The sequence below is a fragment of the Lepus europaeus genome, chromosome 7 (genome assembly GCF_033115175.1).
Source record: "Lepus europaeus isolate LE1 chromosome 7, mLepTim1.pri, whole genome shotgun sequence".
Classification (NCBI taxonomy): domain Eukaryota; kingdom Metazoa; phylum Chordata; class Mammalia; order Lagomorpha; family Leporidae; genus Lepus; species Lepus europaeus.
The window spans coordinates 29373838-29392201 of NC_084833.1; the positions used below are offsets into that span (position 1 = coordinate 29373838).

Here is an 18364-nt window from a genome sequence, read left to right on the forward strand (position 1 = left end):
AAAGTATACTACAATGAAGTATACTACAATGGCTGAAAGCACAGACTTTTTCTTTTTTATAATTTTATTTAAACTATACAAGCTTCATGTATTTCATATATATTGATTTAAGAACATAGTGATACTTCCCACCCTACTCTCCCTCCTGCCCATGCTCCAAGACCCTTCTTCCTCCTCCCTTTCCCATTCCTACTCTTAATTTTTACAAAGATCTATTTTCAGTTTACTTAACGATTGTAAAGTTAACCCTACACTAAGTGAAAAGAGTTCAAAAAATAGTATGAAGAAGAAAACACTGTTCCTCAACAGAAGAGACAAGGGCTATAAACAATCATTGTATCTTAAAATGTTCTTTTCACTCCAATATATTACATTGTAGGTACTCTATTAGTTATCTTGGATCAAGGAAAACCTATGATATTTGTCTTTTTGGGACTGGGAAAGCATAGACTTTTAACCCTGATAGATCTGAGTTCTAATTCTTGTTATTTCTTAGGTGTGTGACCACAGTATCAACTTCCTCACACAGAAGAGAGCTTAGAATAACTGTACTTCCCAGAAGTTGTTTAAACACGTTAATATATGTAGGTCTAGTTCTTACTTACTGTTCAATGTGTAGACCGGTATCACTGCTATTGTTGGTTAAGTATTAATCCTAGACTACCCTGAAAGTTAGGGCAAACTTGGCAGCCTAGTTATTTTAGCTAAGCCTAGTCTGAGTGACAGCACCTATGTGGGTGGGATAAAATGTCACAAAGCCCCACAGCAACTAGACCAAGATGCATCTAGCAGCCAGGAACAGCTGAAAAATGATTCTTTTCCTCATTCTGTTGAGTTTTTTAAGATTTATTTTATAAGTCAGAGAGAGAGAGAGAGAGAGAGAGAGAGAGAGAGAGAGAGAGTGTGAGTGTGCTTCCATCCACTGGTTCACTCCCCAGATGGCTGTAATGGCCAGCAGTGGGCCAGGCCAAGGTCAGGAGCCAGGAGCTTCATCCAAGTCTTCTACGTGGGTAGCAGGGTTTTTTTCTAGGCCATTAGCAGGCAGCAGGTTCAGAAGTAGAGCAGCTGGGACTCCAACTGGAGCCCACATGGGATGCTGGCTGGCATCACAGGCTGCAGCTTTTATCTGTTGTGTCACAACACCACCCTCCCCATCCTCACCCCACTAAAGTTCTTCAGCTCCTCCTTGTCCGTACTGTTTTTTTCCTGTTCAATCTCACCTTCCTTTAAATAGAATTGATGGAACCAGAGTGTAAAGGACATGTACTTACCAAGGAAACAAAATGCCTTTCATTTTACAACCTCATTGCAACCTACAGGGTACAACTGATAGTGGTGCTCAGGAGCAGGAGTTGAGGATGGGGCATTTCATCTAACAAAGTAGTTATTTTCTTCCTTGAAACTTCTGCTTGTGGAAAAAAAAAAGTAATATCTCTTAGGAACCTGAGACCACTCACGTTTAGGTCCTAGGTCCAAACAAGAACAGGCACAGGAACACCGGCCTATGGCGAAACCTCATCACTTATGGTGCTTCAGCTTTATCTCAGCCTTTGGTCTCCTTCCTGAAAATTCTGAAGCCAGCTCCCTACAGTTCTAATTTTAAGGAAAGCTGCACTCATTTGCTTTCAACAGCATACTATCTTGGAAAAAAAAAAAAATCCACCAGCATGTATTCCCAACATCTGTTACAGATGCCCACTGAAGGCCTCTAGAAAAAGAGGTGAATGCCACTCAGCCAGAAAGAGCTTAGATAAAAAGAAAAGACCCTTAGAAACTGTTGGAGAACAGGAATTACTGGCCTCTTTGCTGCCTTTCACTGGGAAGTGGAGAGAAGATGCTTAAGACCAGCAGGTTTCTTCTAAAGTGAAAAATACTCCTCATGTAGGATCTCTGTCCTTAATGTGTTGTTCAATGGGAATTAATGCTAACTAGTACTCAAACAGTATCTTACACTTTATGTTCCGTGTGGGTGCAAACTGTTGAAATCTTTACTTAATATATACTAAATTGATCTTCTGTATATAAAGATAATTGAAAATGAATCTTGATGTGAATGGAATGGGAGAGGGAGTGGGAGTGGGAGTTGGGAGAGTTGCGGGCGAGAGGGAAGTTATGGGGGGGAAAGCCATTGTAATTCGTAAGCTGTACTTTGGAAATTTATATTCAATAAATAAAAGTTAAAAAAAAATAAAGTGAAAGACACTATGAACAATTTTGCTGTGGCTGCCCACTAGTGAGGGGAGCATAACCAAAGATATCAAATTTAGATATTCTTGAAACACATACTGGGGTTTGTGGCCTCCTAAAAATATATTCTACTTAATGCCAGTCCAAAATGGCTATGAAGACAAAGAACAGCCATGTACTGTAGCACTGGATATACTTTGGGGATCAACATGGCACTGTACACATCAATTGAATTAAAAACATATATACCTTTACATTTATTTGGAAAATGTTAATACTTAAGTACTGCCTTTCTCTATTAATTTAAAAGGAACTCGGTGACTACTTTTCAGACTTACTTCTAAATCAGAGGAAGGTAGGAGCTGTCAAAATGGAGAAATAGGACACAAATCAAATGAATAATTTCCTCTTAGCTTAGCTGATGGCTTTTCCATTTAAAAGAGCAATTCCAAAAGGAGAACACTTTTAATGCTTTGTAGCATATTTGTCCTTTGGGTATAATAAGATGCAAGTGGTTGAGAAACTGAGGTATGAAGAAAGCAAACAATTTACCCATAACAAAACATGAACTCTTCCTAGAGGAAGAAACCTGTAAAGTTCCATTTTTTTATATAGATGATACAGGCAAGAGGTAAAGTGTAATTGGACACAATACGAACCTTTTGCCATCTCATGGCATAAAAGACCCTGTGCAAGCTGGACTCGACCCAGGTTTTAGTCTTAGTTCCTGCCACAGGGCAATCGTGCTGTTATTACCATCCACATAGCACATGTGGTCATTCCTGAGTCTTTTTATGTGCTGGTCTCTCTGTTTGGACAGCCCCCCCTACCTTTCCATCTAAAAGTAAGAAAGTAGAAAGTAGCCCTACCTGCTTGTCAGCAGGAAGAAGAAATGCTGTACATTCTGATTCTTTCTTTTGAATTACCTGGATCCTAATCTATATCCAATATATTTATTTTAGAGAATTATTACAGTGCAATGGTTAAGAGCTCACACTCTGGAGTCAGACTACTAGACTTGGGATGCTGGCTCCACTGCTTGTTAGCTGTGTGGTCTCATGAATGTATAACCTCTCTGCAACTCAGTTTTTCATCTAGGATGAGAAATGAAGGTAGTGTATTAACAACCACTTATTAGGACTGTTGTGAGAAATAAATGATATATGGAAATGTTTAAAATATTTTCTCACATATTGTTGTCACTCAATAAATCCTTCTCTATAATAATAATTTATAATGATTTTATACTGTACTTAAATATGAAATTAAAATGGTTTATTTAACTCTCTCATTCAAATCAGACTTTGAAATCTATAAATTCAAGGGAAAAATCTTAGTCACCTTCATATCTCTGAGGCCTATCACACATTAGGCACCTCTAAGATATTTGCTGAACAAATGAATGGGAGAATTCCTCTGTAATCACTCCTTTCTGAAACGTTAAGGACCAGAGTGCCTAGCAGAAAATGTTATCCTGATAAGCTCTGAGACCAAATACATAAACAAGATTAGCTTATCATACATCATTAACTACTGCATTGGATGGCAAACAAAAGAGGAATAGAGCTGAACCACAGCATGCAAAGTGACACCCAGGCCTCTTCCTAACAGGCCCAACTGTCAGCATTATTGAGTCAGAAATGGCAGGCAGCAATATGGAATATGGGCGGTTCTTAGTCAGCACTTCCAGTTGGGAGCAGATGCAATAAGCTACAGGCACCTTGGCTGAATATTCTAGCTGTGAGGAGATTCCCTGGTTAATATACTAACATACACAAAACAAAGTTGTGACTCTCACAGGAAAACTTCTAAAAACCAAGTACTTTAGCAAGGAGGCTTGCTTTTGATATAAACTGTCAGTACAAGGTGTAACAGAAGTTCATCCTTTACTTGGCTAAAGTAAGGGACAAACAATCCACACCAGGATGGCAAAACAAAACCAGCTCATGCTCCTAAAGAGGAGAATGTGGCCATTAAGAGCCTCTCTACGCTAAAGGCCAACTTAGATGTCGGAACCCCACTCTATATAATAAGCAGCCCTGACAGTTCCACGTCTTGTCGCAAGCATCAGCTTCATTTCCTTTGGCTTCCAGATGGGCCTCCTCAAATGGTGGTAACAAAATAACCAAACCATGAATTTGTAATCAAAGGACAAAAGAAACTAAAGTGTATCACTAACTTAGTCCTCTTTTATCTCTACAACCTAGCTAGTCAGAAAGAGAAATGTCGTATCTAAGAACATATGATGATTGGTTTAGAGGAGAAAAAAGGATATGTATAACTGTAAGACAATATTTAAAGAAACAAAATTAGGACTAAAAAAAAATAAGTCTACCAAATTACAGAATCTATATGCAGATTCTTTCCACTTCATATTTTTAAAAAAGATTTATTTATTTGAAAGAGTTATAGAAAGAGAGGGAAAGAAAGAAAGAGATCTTCCACCCCCTGGTTCATTCCACAAATGGCTGCAATGGCCAGAGCTGGGTCAGGTCAAAGCAAAGCAGCAAGAACTCCAGCTGGGTCTCCTGTGTGGGCGGCAGGAACATGGGCACTCAGGTTATCTTCTGCTGCCTTCCCAGCTCCCTAGCAGGCAGCTGGACTTGAACAGGTGCTCATATGGGATGTCAGCACCACGGGCAACAGTTTAACCCACCGTACCACACATCAGCCCCTCCACTTTGTATTCGATACAAGCTTTGTATTCTTCCTCAAAACTATGTCCCCAAAACTAGGTGAAGGTGTGAGCAGAGAGGAATGAGGCTATCGTTTACAGGAGGTTAAATGATTTGCCTATGGTCATGCAGTCAGTCACAGGCAGAACCAAGAATAGAAGTGAGGTGGCTGATTGCCTTCATCTCTGACTCCTGCACAGCATGCTTTCTGTCTGATCAACAGATTCAGTGTGGGTCAGAGTCACGCTGATCTCAGCAGTAGCCTTGTGCCTGAGGAATAGCCCTCTTTGAGGATGAGAAATTCTACAGAAGTTCCACATATAACTTTGACTATTAAAAAGTCATTTTCCTCTTAGCTAAGAAGAAAAATCTCAGAGAACCTCAAGAGCAAATTGAAATTTAGTCCTGATCTTGCTCCTTCTTCTTTGAGCACAAGGGTTTAAGGGTCTTTCTCTGACTTCCTCCCACTACACAATGGGTTTCACGCCAGCAGTTCCTACAGCCACCTCCTCTCCTCAAATACATATTACTTCTCAGCAGGCTTCAGAAGAGAAGGAGCCAATCTGTGAGGGTGCAAACACAAGATCTCCCGTAATAGCACAGAGAAGACAGAAAATAGCTGCCAAAAGTGTAAATTGCTTTTTTTACTTGGAAAAAAATCACTATGGCTTCAAAGACACCCTGATAAATGATGACTCCACAGCAGTTGCTATCCGTGCTCTACATATTAGTTCTTTTGCTCCTTCCCTCCTCTGAGAATCTGCCCACTATGACTGTGTATCATGGATCTAAGGAGTAAGTTACTTGATGAAGAAGCAACAGGCTGTTATTCTGTGGAGTCAGAGGAAACTTGGGTTGCTGCTCCCCAGAGAGCATCTCTTCCACTGCAGACTCTCAGAGGACACTGCATGAGGATGAATCGAAGATCCCTGTATAATGACATAGCCTAAGGACAGAAGAAGCAATTTACAGAAAATAGAGACCACAGCAATTCACTGTCAAAGAGTAAGAACACCAGGTTAGAAGGACAAGATCAAAGTGATCCTCTGAGGACTAAGTGTGAGTCCTCCTGGTTTTCACACCAGCTCACACAGAGAAGTGTGCTGGTATACTGGAGACTATCTGAAAGGTGCTTGAGGGCATGAGCCCTGAAGTCAAACCAGATTCAAGTTCTGGTTCTACTGCTTATTAGCTACATCATGGAGGGCGAGTTAATCTGAGTACTTTTTCCCTCACTTGACCAGTGACATGAAAACTAAACCCTAAGCTTTACATGAGAATTAATGAGAACACACAAACAGCACTTTGGACATAATAAATGTTCAGTAAATGATAGAAATGGCTATTATTGTTAATTAGTAAGGTAGCTACACAAGAGAATTCAGGGCAGGGAAAAGACATGACCCAAAGCACAATATCTCATATCAAACAACTTGGGAAAAAAAGGAGATTCCAGCTGGCAGAAAGGTCTGTAACTGCCATTACATTCCCACATGACAGGACATTTTCTCTGTTCTTCCCAATGTGCATACTGGTTGGAATCCATTTCTCCTTGGACTTTTGTGTAGACAGTGGGGAAGTGGCTGTGTGGAAAGCACTAGCAAAGGAGACACAATCAGAACTAGAACTCAGCATCTCTAGATCCCTTTCTCATCCATTCCCCATGCAGAGAGACTCATACTTCCTTTCTGCCTCCTTTACACATCAACCCTCATTTAGTAAGAAGACTTTGGAACAAAATTCTGTTGGGCTTTTTGAAATGGTAAAGTGTCTATCACAAATGAGAGGAATTTCATATCAAAGGCAATCTTTCCTGAAGTGCTAAATGGAATAAATTCAGACAAATGGTAGTTTAATACAAATAAACTGAATGGAACCAACACATATGAACTTATTAAAAATAAAATTTGATTTCTCTTCCCTCTTTCTGCCAATTAGAACATGTTCTGCAAATGTTCATTGTACCAAAAGGGTTCTGTCAAGTCCCAGTCCAACAGAATCCTGCTGACATTCACGGCAGCCTGGCTCAAGAGAGACAGCCTGACATCTTGGTTGCTAGCAAACAAACTCTATGTCTTACCACTATGTTGTCAAAATGACATGAAAGTGTTTGCAATTAAATATTAAAGCCAGTATTCCACACTGAATGGTATCTTTGAAGAGAGTTAATCTCTACCTAAGGTCCTTGTATTCTGTAATCAATGTGACTCTGGCATGTGGCCATGAGGGCAAGAGGAGTAATTTACCCTATTCAGGCTCCTCAGGCAAAAATGCCACTGCTATCCTATGAAGTCTGCAAATTCTTTTTTTTTTTTTTTTGGACAGGCAGAGTGGAGAGAGAGAGAGAGAGAGAGAGAGAGAGAGAGAGAGAGAGAGAGAGAGAAAGGTCTTCCTTTTGCTGTTGGTTCTCCCTCCAATGGCCGCCGCGGCTGGCGCGCTGTGGCCGGTGCACCGCACTGGTCCGATGGCAGGAGCCAGGTGCTTCTCCTGGTCTCCCATGGGGTGCAGGGCCCAAGCACTTGGGCCATCCTCCACTGCACTCCCTGGCCACAGCAGAGAGCTGGTCTGGAAGAGGGGCAACCGGGACAGAATCCGGCTCCCCGACTGGGACTAGAACCCGGTGTGCCGGCGCCACAAGGCGGAGGATTAGCCTAGTGAGCCGCGGCACCAGCCTCTAAGGCATTTTCTTTATCATGGTCTTATTTGAGTTGTCTGAGAAAGAAGGTCTAGGACTATCTGGCATGGGTTTTAAGGAGCCAGATCTAATCTTGAGAGTAGAAGAGGTAGAATGCCAGAGAAATAATTTACAGTGTGTCTAAATCAAAGATCTGTGCAAAATGATAAACACCTGGCCAATAACTAGAGAAGATACTGATTTAGACAGCTATTTTTGTTAACTTAGTTTAACTAGTCTCTCATGCTCTTGAGATACCTCCAATTCATTTCTATCCTATAGGCAAGGGAGATTTCTAAAACGCAAGCCTGCTCAGGTTAATTCCTGTTTAAAATTCTTTATTGCAGAGAAAGGGAATATTATTATATTCTCAGAACTATATCTATGAACTGTGTTGAACATGTAAAACCTAAAAAAGAAAAATTAAAAAAATATTTAATGTTCCCACTGCCTTCAAATACCTTAAGGTGGCCTTTAAATCTCTAAATGATCTGAGCTCTGCTTTCCTCTACTCTCTTGTCTGCAGCCTTAATCCAAGTTTTCCCCTCTCTCTAGAACCACCAACTCCTGTTCCTCCTTTTCCTGCCTTCCCATCTTTCAGGCCTTGAGGTAGTAAAATGTTATATACAATCTTTTCTTTTTTTGAAATAATTTTTAAAAGATTTATTTATTCATTTGAAAGGTAGAATTTCACACAGAGAGAAAAACAGAGAGGTTCCCCAATCTCTTGGTTCATACCCCAGATGGCCACATCCGAAGCCAGGAACCAAGACCTCTGAGTCTACCACACGGGCACAGGGGCCCAAGGATCTGAGCCATTCTCTACTGCCCTCCCAGGCCACAGCAGAGAGCTGGATTGGAAGTGGCGCAGCTGGGACTCGAACTGGCGCCCACATGGGATGCCAGCACTTCAGGCGGCAGCTTCACCTGCTACTCCATAGCACTGGCTCCTCTATAACTTTTTCCACTAAGCCTCTCCTCATCCTCCAGGACTGACCTGGGAACCCTTCTTCTAACCTAAACTTCCCTTTTCATGGCACTTTTCCCACAGTGTAAGTATCTGGTAATATACTTGCCTCTCCCTCTAGACTCAGGATCTATAGATCATGTCTGCCTCAGTCATCCTTACATACCCAGTGTACAGCATAGTAGGGTTGTTAATGTGTGTGTGTGTTTTTTTTAACATTTCAGAATAGTTTTAAATCCATATAAAAATCATGAGGTAGTAATACTGAGAGTCCCCACAGAGCCTTTATTCACCCATTTCCCCTATTACTAACATCCCAGATCAGTCAATTTGTCACAATTAATGAACCACTTCCAGCCCCCACCCCCACCTTTTTAAAATCCAAATTCTTTTTAAATGGAGAAAGGGAAGGAAGGGAGAGAGGGAAAAAAGAAGGAAGAAAATAAACCACAACACAGAAGGAGCACTGAGCACTGTTAGATGATGGGAGTGTGATGGGGTTTCCTGAGGCTCTGTAAGCTTGAAGCAAGGTGCCCATGGTTTTAACTGCAGTAGAGGATAAACCAGACAGGGTGTTTGCTTTTTTTTTTTTTCCCCTTGTAGCTAAAGTTGAGGTTGAGACCCTCAGCTCCCAAGTGAAGAAGTACCAGGAGATATAGATGTGGGATAACTTTTGGGAGGAAAAAAATCCTATTTGTTGATATGTAAATAAAACCAAAGAAGGGCCAAATCCTAGCTCCAATTAGGTGACTGTGCAAAATTAATTTAGCTTTTATTAGTGAGGGACTTGGACTAGATTAGGTTTTTTCAAATTAAGTTCTGAGGAACTCAGCTCTCTACAGAAGCCCCTCAGCGCCTATCATGATGAAGAATGTTCACTACTGAATGTAGTCCCCAACTTTAACCACAGAAACCTCCCCCCACCACTCACATTGAGGTTCTACTTAAAGTCCATCTGAAAAAAAAAGGGCACTTCTGCGAAAACTAAAAGGTGAACAGCAATGGCCTCAGCGGCCTTTCTGAGACCTCTCAGCATGAACAGCCCTTGAACCTGTGCAGACTGAATCTGTCCGGACTTTGCATTTAACTGTCCTGATAACCTTGGTTATGCTGATGGCACAGCTGCAGCATTTCCTAGAGTCTATTCTCACTGCCTGAGCCAAATGACAGCAGATGTAAATAAATCAAAGTCCAGATTCACTGCGAAGCTGAGGGGGGAATGGAACACACTTTAAATTTCATCCAACCATGGTGAAATAAATGCACAAAGGTATTTTGTTTTCCTAAACAAAGTTTTGTCAAAATGTCTTTCTCCTAGGATTCATTGTATAGGTGTCTTGGGTCTGACACAAAGATGTTCTAGGTCAGAAATAAAGAATATTGGATCCAGAGCCTATTAAAAAGGCAATCTAATTCCAGTCCAAAAAGAACAATGGGTAAGTTATTAAGTCACCCCACCTGATTGCTTAATTACCATTCATATGTAGTGTCTGCTCTTCTTAACAAAGTATTCTGAATGCAGAAAGAATAACACAAAGTTAGTGTCACTACATACTTTCAAGTCTACCTTTATCTGAAGGTTATAGTCAGGAAATGACACAGTTGGGGAAGGCTTACAAAATAAGATCTTCAAAACCCTGGCTTAAGATGGAGATCTCTTTTCCGTGCAATTCCTTGCCTGTCCATATTTCATGGGACATTAAAAGGCCACAAATGTCACTCCACTTCAATTCTGAGAATGGATAAGCAGCAATAATGTGATCTTACCTGGGTCCTTCCTCGTCACCCTAGAAGACAAAGAGAAAGAACTTGTATTAGAAGTCATCATTGGTAGAGATGGATTTAGATTTATTTTCCCTTTCCTCTCCCATCCTGAAAGCAAGGATTATGCATTTATTGTAACAAAGACAAACCAGGAGTCGTCTAAGGACTAAACAAGGGCTAACATAATCCTATGTTCAAACTGCCCTGCAGAGATGAACTGGTAATTTGTCCTGGCAAGCAGAGATGAGAACATACGGACCCAGGAGGCCTAAATAATAGCCTTGCCTTTTTATTTGTATGGCTGGCAGTATTCAGATTTGAACAAGCTGAGAGCACCAAAATAGCTGCAGGTCTTGGGCAAAAGCTGACCAGCTCCAAAAGCATCAAGCTGATTTTCTTCAAAGACTCATTTCTGCCTTGGTCCAATAATTTTCTCTGAACACAGCAATTCTAATATATAGCATACTGTAGCGCAAAGGGAAATGTGCTGGGACTCGTGGACTAGGGATTCTAGTCCCAGCTCTGATACTTGTGAGCTATGTGCCTTTGGGGACACAGTAATTAATTATTCTAGACCTCAGTGGTCTCCTTTGTATTAGGGTAGTTCTGATGTTTGATGATTATCATCATTTTCCTTTCTTGTCCACTATGCGAACACAATGTGTTATTTTTCCAGATACTGCATTCACTCAACCTAACTTTATCAGTAGTTGCAAATTTCTTTCAGCCCCCTTCCATGACCAAGTAAGATTTTTCAAACTCTAGAGCTTTTACAAACGGCCTTACTCATGCTTTTAGGGCGACTATCTTTTACAACTTCCTCTGTGGCTATTCAAGGATGGTCTCCACGGAAAATGTACCCTCTTGTACTCCCCAGAAAATGAATAAATGGTTTCTGCTGGTATAAAGGAGAATGACCTGGAGACAAAAAAATCTGGCTTCCAACCTTGTCTTCTTCACTTGCTGGCTATAGTACCCTAGTTATTTGGTCTCTCTGGATTTCAATTTCCTAATCTGTAAAATGGAGTAATTGTCTTTTGTAGAATGAGTATGAGCATTAAATACTGCTTATCACCATGAAGCCCAGTGTCTGATGCACTAAATAAAGGCTAGTTATTAATATCAGTAGCAATTTAGTGTGATTCATTAAGAAGCTCCTATATATTGGCATTAAGGGTGTAAGCTAAATAACGCATGATGCTCTAACCTTTGTAGAGCTCTCAATCAGGAGCAGGAGAAACAGGTGGGTAGAATAAGCTCCTCATATGACTAAATGTGTAAAGAGCGCTACCAAAGACATAAACATAAAAACATAAAGCTTTATGCATTAAAAAATAAGTGATGAACACTATCGGAGAAGGTAGGCAAGGCTTGTCACAGAAAAGGTGACATTTATACTATGACTCAAGGGATGAGTAGTATTTTCTCAGGCTACAAAGAGAAAAGTGGGAAGCAGCAAACGGCACAGCAGTTGAAAAAAATGGCACTGCTTAAAGAACCTTGAGTTCTATGGAACTAGCGAATGTTTATGGGCATGCAAGTGTGGTGGGCCGAGGTAGGGATGAAGGCGGTAGGGGGTTTCAGAGTATAACCAAGGTAGAAGGACACTGCAAGGGTACCAGCCTATAAAGAACAGTTGTAGCCAGAAAGAAGATTTAAATTGGACTGTACACTGGAGGTAGAATAGAAGAACAAGAAGGGCATTTTCAGCAGACTGTTAATTTTTCAATAGTAGTAAGGGTGCTAATCATCCATAATGCAATGAGGGAAGTGGGCAAGTGGCAGAGGGAGGATATAAGAATGGTGAAAGCTTTCTTTGCATTTTAATTGAGTAGCATGTCTCAGGAGAACTATAATATAGCAAGAAAAAAATCATTAAATTTAAATTTAATATGAATTACATAACTATCAATGACAAATCTCAACACAATTTTTCAATTATCATTGGATGTTTAAACACACTTATATAGAAGAGTCTCATAAAAAAAAAGTTTCTGAACTTTCTTCCATGATTTAGAGCAAATTTTTCTTACAACCACATATCCTGGTTGAATAGTTAGAACAAGTTTCTGAGTTACAAAAAGATGGTATCGAGTTCTAGCTCTCTATTTCCAACAATAAAGCTTTTCACTATTTACTAGACTTTTTCAAGGTTTAGTTTTCTCATCTGCATATGGAGATCCTAATCCTTACTTCAAAGGGTCACTGCATGTATTAGAATAAATGAGAAAAAGTGTGCAGAACACTAAGCAAATGTTTTATATTAAGTATTCAACAAATGGTAGACATCATTTCACTTCCCTCAAATTAATTAAATTTCTAGAGGAAAGTACAGGAAGCACAGAAAGATTCTGACAGCACAAGGTCTTGCTATATGTTCACCCACTTTTGTAACTTATAGGTATGTGCTTTTCATAAACAATAGTCACTACCACAAACTTTGGGGCAGGCAGAGTAAGTTTTACTCTTGAAGAAATGAATGAATGAATGAATGAACAAAGGAAAGAAAACACCCTCACACATGAATTATAGGACCATTTTGATTCATCAACATTCAGATGATTGCTAATCCTGACAGCAACAGTAAAAGATATACATTGCTACCAGCAATGCAGATGCCTATTCTGAAAGCCTAGCTAATTCATTTCCAACCTTTTAGATGATGTCTTACTTGGAAATTGCCTCACTGACAGCCTGAGTGGGGTCATCCTCTTCTGTTCTCCATATCCATAGGGTTTAACCTTCTAGACTGTATTTAGGAAAGAAAACTGACAGTAACAGCATCATATGGTACCCCCCTCTTTGGATTTCATCACCTTGAGAACATAACATGTTTGGTTCATCTCTATTCACTGTACATAATGCAGCACAAAGGCACACAGCAAATAATTACTCAAGAAAGGAAAGGAAGGGAGGCAAAATATAAGCAGGATTTAAGACTAATTTCTACTCTCATTATGAGTGAACTCTGGCTTGGAGATTATTAAAAGCCAAGAGTCTGTTAAATAACTTCCATTTAAATAAATGTTAGATCAAGCAATGCTCCTAAATCCCTCCTTGAAAACCATCCTGAATGCTACTGGTTGGCAGACTACCCTCTAGTGCAACCTCCCATTTCTGCCTCTATCAGTGGAAATTTTCATCAAGAATCAAGTTTATATCAGTTGAACATTGAATTATAATGACACACTTAATAAAAAAACATGAGTGCAATGGCTGCTTCCATGAAATGTTGCTTTTATGAGAATTTATCTGAATGCTTTCACAGCATTCAATGATGAGCTACTTAAGAGTTGCTGTCAGTTTTGATGAAGGTCAAACATATGCAAAGTATTAGAAAAAACAAATTACAAAAATCTAAGATTCTGCATTCAGTTTACTTTGAATGGCATCCCTCTCATTATAAAAAGACAGAAAATGGACCTTATAAATTGTGCAGTACAGGTAGGGCTTATGCCAGAAACATGACCTTCAAATCCAAACAGACAATTCATATTTTCAAAAAGAATACATTGAGAATGACAAAAAATATACAGATATGTATTCTAAGTTTAAACTTTTTCTAACATTATCTCATTGCTATTCTTTTTTTTTTTTTTTTTTTTTTTTGGACAGGCAGAGTTAGACAGTGAGAGTGAGAGTGAGAGTGAGAGAAGAGAGAAGAGAGAAGAGAGAGAGAGAGAGAGAAAGGTCTTCCTTCCATTGGTTCACTCCCCAAATGGCCGCTACGGCTGGCGCACTGTGCCATTCTGAAGCCAGGAGCCAGGTGCTTCCTCCTGGTCTCCCATGCGGGTGCAGGGCCCAAGCACGTGGGCCATCCTCCACTGCCTTCCCGGGTCACAGCAGAGAGCTGGCCTGGAAGAAGAGCAACCGGGACAGAATCCAGTGCCCCAACTGGGACTAGAACCTGGGGTGCTGGTGCCGCAGGCCGAGGATTAGCCTAGTGAGCCGCGGTGCTGGCCTATTCAGTACTTTTTCAACACTGGACAAAAGATGAAAATGTTCATTATATACAAATAAAGACATCTTTTTTTAATATTTGATTCTGTGCAAAGAGTTTTATAAAATGATATAAGGTGAGAAAGTGAGGAAACACAAGAGAAGGAATTACTTTCCAGCTTCTTTTATCAGTCCAACATAACCATAATACCAAAAGCTGACAATGACATTACAAAAATAAAAATTACAGCCCAATATTGCTTATGAAGACAGAAACAGAAGCCCTTAATAAAATATCAACTAACTGAACTCAGTTGATGCATTATCATCAAATAGTAGTTCAATGCAGGAATGCAAGGTTGGCTTAATAGTATAAAATTAATCAATATAACTAACTATTACAACAAAATAATGAAGAAAACACATAAGGTCACTTCAAAGTAAGTAGAGGAAATGTGACAAAATTCAACATCAGTAATTTAAAAAAAATTCTTGGCATGTTATGAACAGAAGGCATTTCCTCGATCTGATAAAGGCCATCTACAAAATACACCAACTTAATAGTAATATACTAGATGCTTTCCCTCTAAGACTAATAAGCACAAGGCAAAATTGCCCATTTTTAAGCATTTATGTTGACATTGCAAAGAAAGTCCTAGCCATTGCACTAAGGCAAGAAAAATTAAAGGCATAAATACTGGAATGAAGGAAGTAAAACCATCTGTATTTGTAAATGGAACGATTGCTGACATAGAAAATACTATAATGACTGTTATAAAGAATCTATATACCACTATTATTATTAATATTACTAGTAGGTGAATTTGGCAGGTTTACAAAATACAAACCAACTGGATTTTTATATACTAATATAGAAAAGCTGAAAAACTGAATTAAAAACTTTCAATAGTATCAGAAAGATTAAACACCAAGGGATAAATTTAAATAAAAGCAATTAAAGATTTTTAAATGAAAAGTAAAATTTCTGAGAGCATGTGAAATCAGGTATAAATGGAGACATTTACCACATTTCATTCAAATTGTTGTTTGCCATAGTTATTGTGTCATTTCTCTTTAGCCACTCTACTTTTGAGATTTCTTTTTCCCTTCTCTTTATTTTTCAAAACTTTGGTTTTCATGTGTCTGGGTGTGGGGTTCACTCAGTTTCTTAAATCTGTAGGTTTATGTTTTTCAACCAAATTTTAGAAATCTTAAGCCATTATTTCTTAAAACATTTCTTCTGCCCCACATTTCTTTCTCAGAGCATATTAAATTTTTCATTATTATCCTATAGGTCCCTGGAATTCAATTATTTTTGGATTTTTTCTTAGATGTATAGATTGGATCAATATCAATCTAGTTTTAAATTCCTTAATTCTTTTCTCTGCCATTTCCAATGGGCCACTGAACCCAATCAGTGAATTTCTTGTCAGCTGATATATTCTTCAGTTCTAAAATTTTCATCTGGTCCTTTTTATAACTCTATTTCTTTGCTGAGATTTTCCATTTTTCAACAGTTCCCAGAGTATCTGTGAATGCTCCCTGAGATCTATTTGTGAAAGCAGGTTTTAAATCCTTGTTTGATAATTTCAGCATCTGTGTTATCTTGGTGTTGGCATGCATGACTCTTTTCTCATTACAGTTGAGATTTTATTAGTTCTTGATATAATGAGTAATTTGGGGCTGTGTCCTGTGTTACAAGAATCTGGTTCCTATTTAAATATACTACATTAGTAGGCAGTCAATCTGTTTAGGTTCAGAATACAAGTCTTGTATCAATTTTTATGGACTGCGGTTCCAAATGTTAACGTCAGTTTATAAACCCTCTGCAGTGCTGCTACTCTGGTCTGCACCGGTTAGATGACAGGACTAACATTAGGACTAATGTAACGTTACATACAGGGAAGAAGTGAATTAAAGTTCTACATATTGACGCTCCTGTGGAGAGGCACTGTCAAGTTAATGCAGTGGGGAGAAGGAGGTAGTGAAGGCAGGAGCAGAAGTCAGAGTTGCACCTACAAGTGTATGAAAGGCACTACTCACTACTAGCAAAGGCAAACGTAGAAGTCAAAGTTTCACACACAGGCTCCATGGAAAAAATAAGGATAAAGATACCTTATCACTGTGGGTTAGGGTATAAAAAGATTTTCACCCAACTGGCTCCTCAGAAGCAGTGCCAACTGAGACTGGGGAGAAGTGCATGCATTTTCATGTTTATCTCCAACATAGGCAAGGATGGTCAAAAGATTTTTTTTATGGTTTAGACCACTCTTTTCCCAGGACTTTGGCTAGACAGCACAGGTGGTTTCTTTGTTGTTGTTGTTTTGGTTTTTGGTGGTGGGTGGGAAAGGGGAGATTTTCTTTTTGTGTGTCCATTAGTGTCTCCAGTCTGCAGAACACCTAGGCCAGCATATATACAAAGCAAGAAAAAAACCCAAGGAATTCACAGCCTTATAGTTCTTCAAATCCCAAGGTCCCCATATTTTCTCCATTTCTGAGTCTTCTGGAAGAGGACTTGTCCAAGGATATCGCAATTAACACAAGTTTATACTATCTTGTTCAAAACTAGAATTTGCAATTTGCTTTAAACACATCAAAAATTCAAAAGGATTGATAGATGAAAGCTTGTTAGAAAGACAGCTAGATACATAGTAATGAAGCAAATATTGCAAAATGTTGATAGAATCTAAGTGTTAGGTATATGGGTGTTATTTGTAAAATTCTTACCTTTACTGTATATTAAAATTTTTTCATAATCAAATGTTGGGGAAAATCTTTTGACTGATTTCAAACTCCAGGTAAATAAAAAATATTATCATGCAAAGTGAAGAAAAGAATCTCTCATTTGGGTGAAAGAGAAGTACTGGCTATTACTAGATTAACTGGAATGAGAAGCTATTAGATGATAGAAGCTCTCTGAAAATGTTCTAGTCAACTCACTGTTACTTCTTGTTTATAGTCGCTTATTTTGTCCACAGCCTGGGCTGTAAGCCTTGTCAGCCAGCCCTTGCAAACCTAAACATAATCCCATCAGCGTTAATAAGCACAGTGCAGCTGAGGCACCTAAAGGACAGTTCATGACAAGGAGAGACCACGTATATTATTTGAAATTAAAATAATACGGGAATTTCTCTCAAAATTAAAACTTTAAACAACCCAACCAATACACAGAATAAATGAGAGTCCAATTGGAGGAGAATATGGGGCAGAGTTATGCTATTGATCCCTTGAGTTAACTCTGGTTGACTTTTTGTTCATTAAGATACAAAGTGATCAATTCAGCATTGTAGCCGGTCTTGGGTATACAATACTTTGTAAACCATCGAGGTCTGGGGTATATAACACTTTCTAAAACATTGATTCTCCTATCCCTTCCCAGACACAAATCGGATGCCTTGTGTACAGCATATGGTAGGGGGAAAATATAGGCACTGAAATAGAACAGATTTAAATCTAATTCCTGGTTCTGTTTTGTACTAACTTAATGACACTAGGTCAGTGTGTCTGCAGCTCTCTGAATCTCAATATCCCATCTGTAAAGTAGGTTAATGAATATTAATGTAAGGATCAAATGAAATGTTGAATATATTTCTCTCACCTATTTGGAAACTAACTTAGGTACACATTTTCTTAATTTTGAGGAGGATGAAATGAAAAGAACAAAAGTTAGTCTTTTCATACATTGATGAAAATTAATCAAGAGGCCTGGACAGAGACAGCAGATAACTGTTCAATGTTCTCTCATATTTCCTGTCATGATGGCTTTCCTACTTCCTGGATAACAGCTTGGCCCTATTATTAGCTACATTTTTCGTTTGTGTGTGACCAGGCTCTAATAGGCCAAGGCAAGACTACCAGTTAAGACTGAGCTCATTAAGTCAGTAGCAGTTCTGTGAAGTCCACTGGAGTCTCCACAGTTTTCTTCTAGATGAGCCTAACCTGAACCTATCCTAAGATTGATCAGAATTTTCAACGTAATAGAGTGAAATATGATGAAGAGTAGCCTCTCCACAGTGACTGATATATGAGTTTCTTTTGCCTTAAATTATTTTTTAGCATCAAGGTACCTGGGTTCAATTCCCAGCTCCAGGACCCGATTCTGAATTCCTTCTAAGGCAGGCCCTGGAGGCAGTGGCAATGGCGCAAATGGATGGGTTC

General features: G+C 39.1%; 1 protein-coding gene across 1 annotated transcript in view; it reads right to left on the reverse strand.

The window, feature by feature from the left end:
- The window catches only part of TRIM44 (tripartite motif containing 44), a 127001-nt gene that overhangs the window by 47031 nt on the left and 61606 nt on the right, over window positions 1-18364 (reverse strand). The window contains exon 4 of the mRNA XM_062196302.1: window positions 10271-10290. Within this exon, the coding sequence (XP_062052286.1) occupies window positions 10271-10290 (20 nt within the window). The remainder of the gene's footprint in view (window positions 1-10270; window positions 10291-18364) is intronic.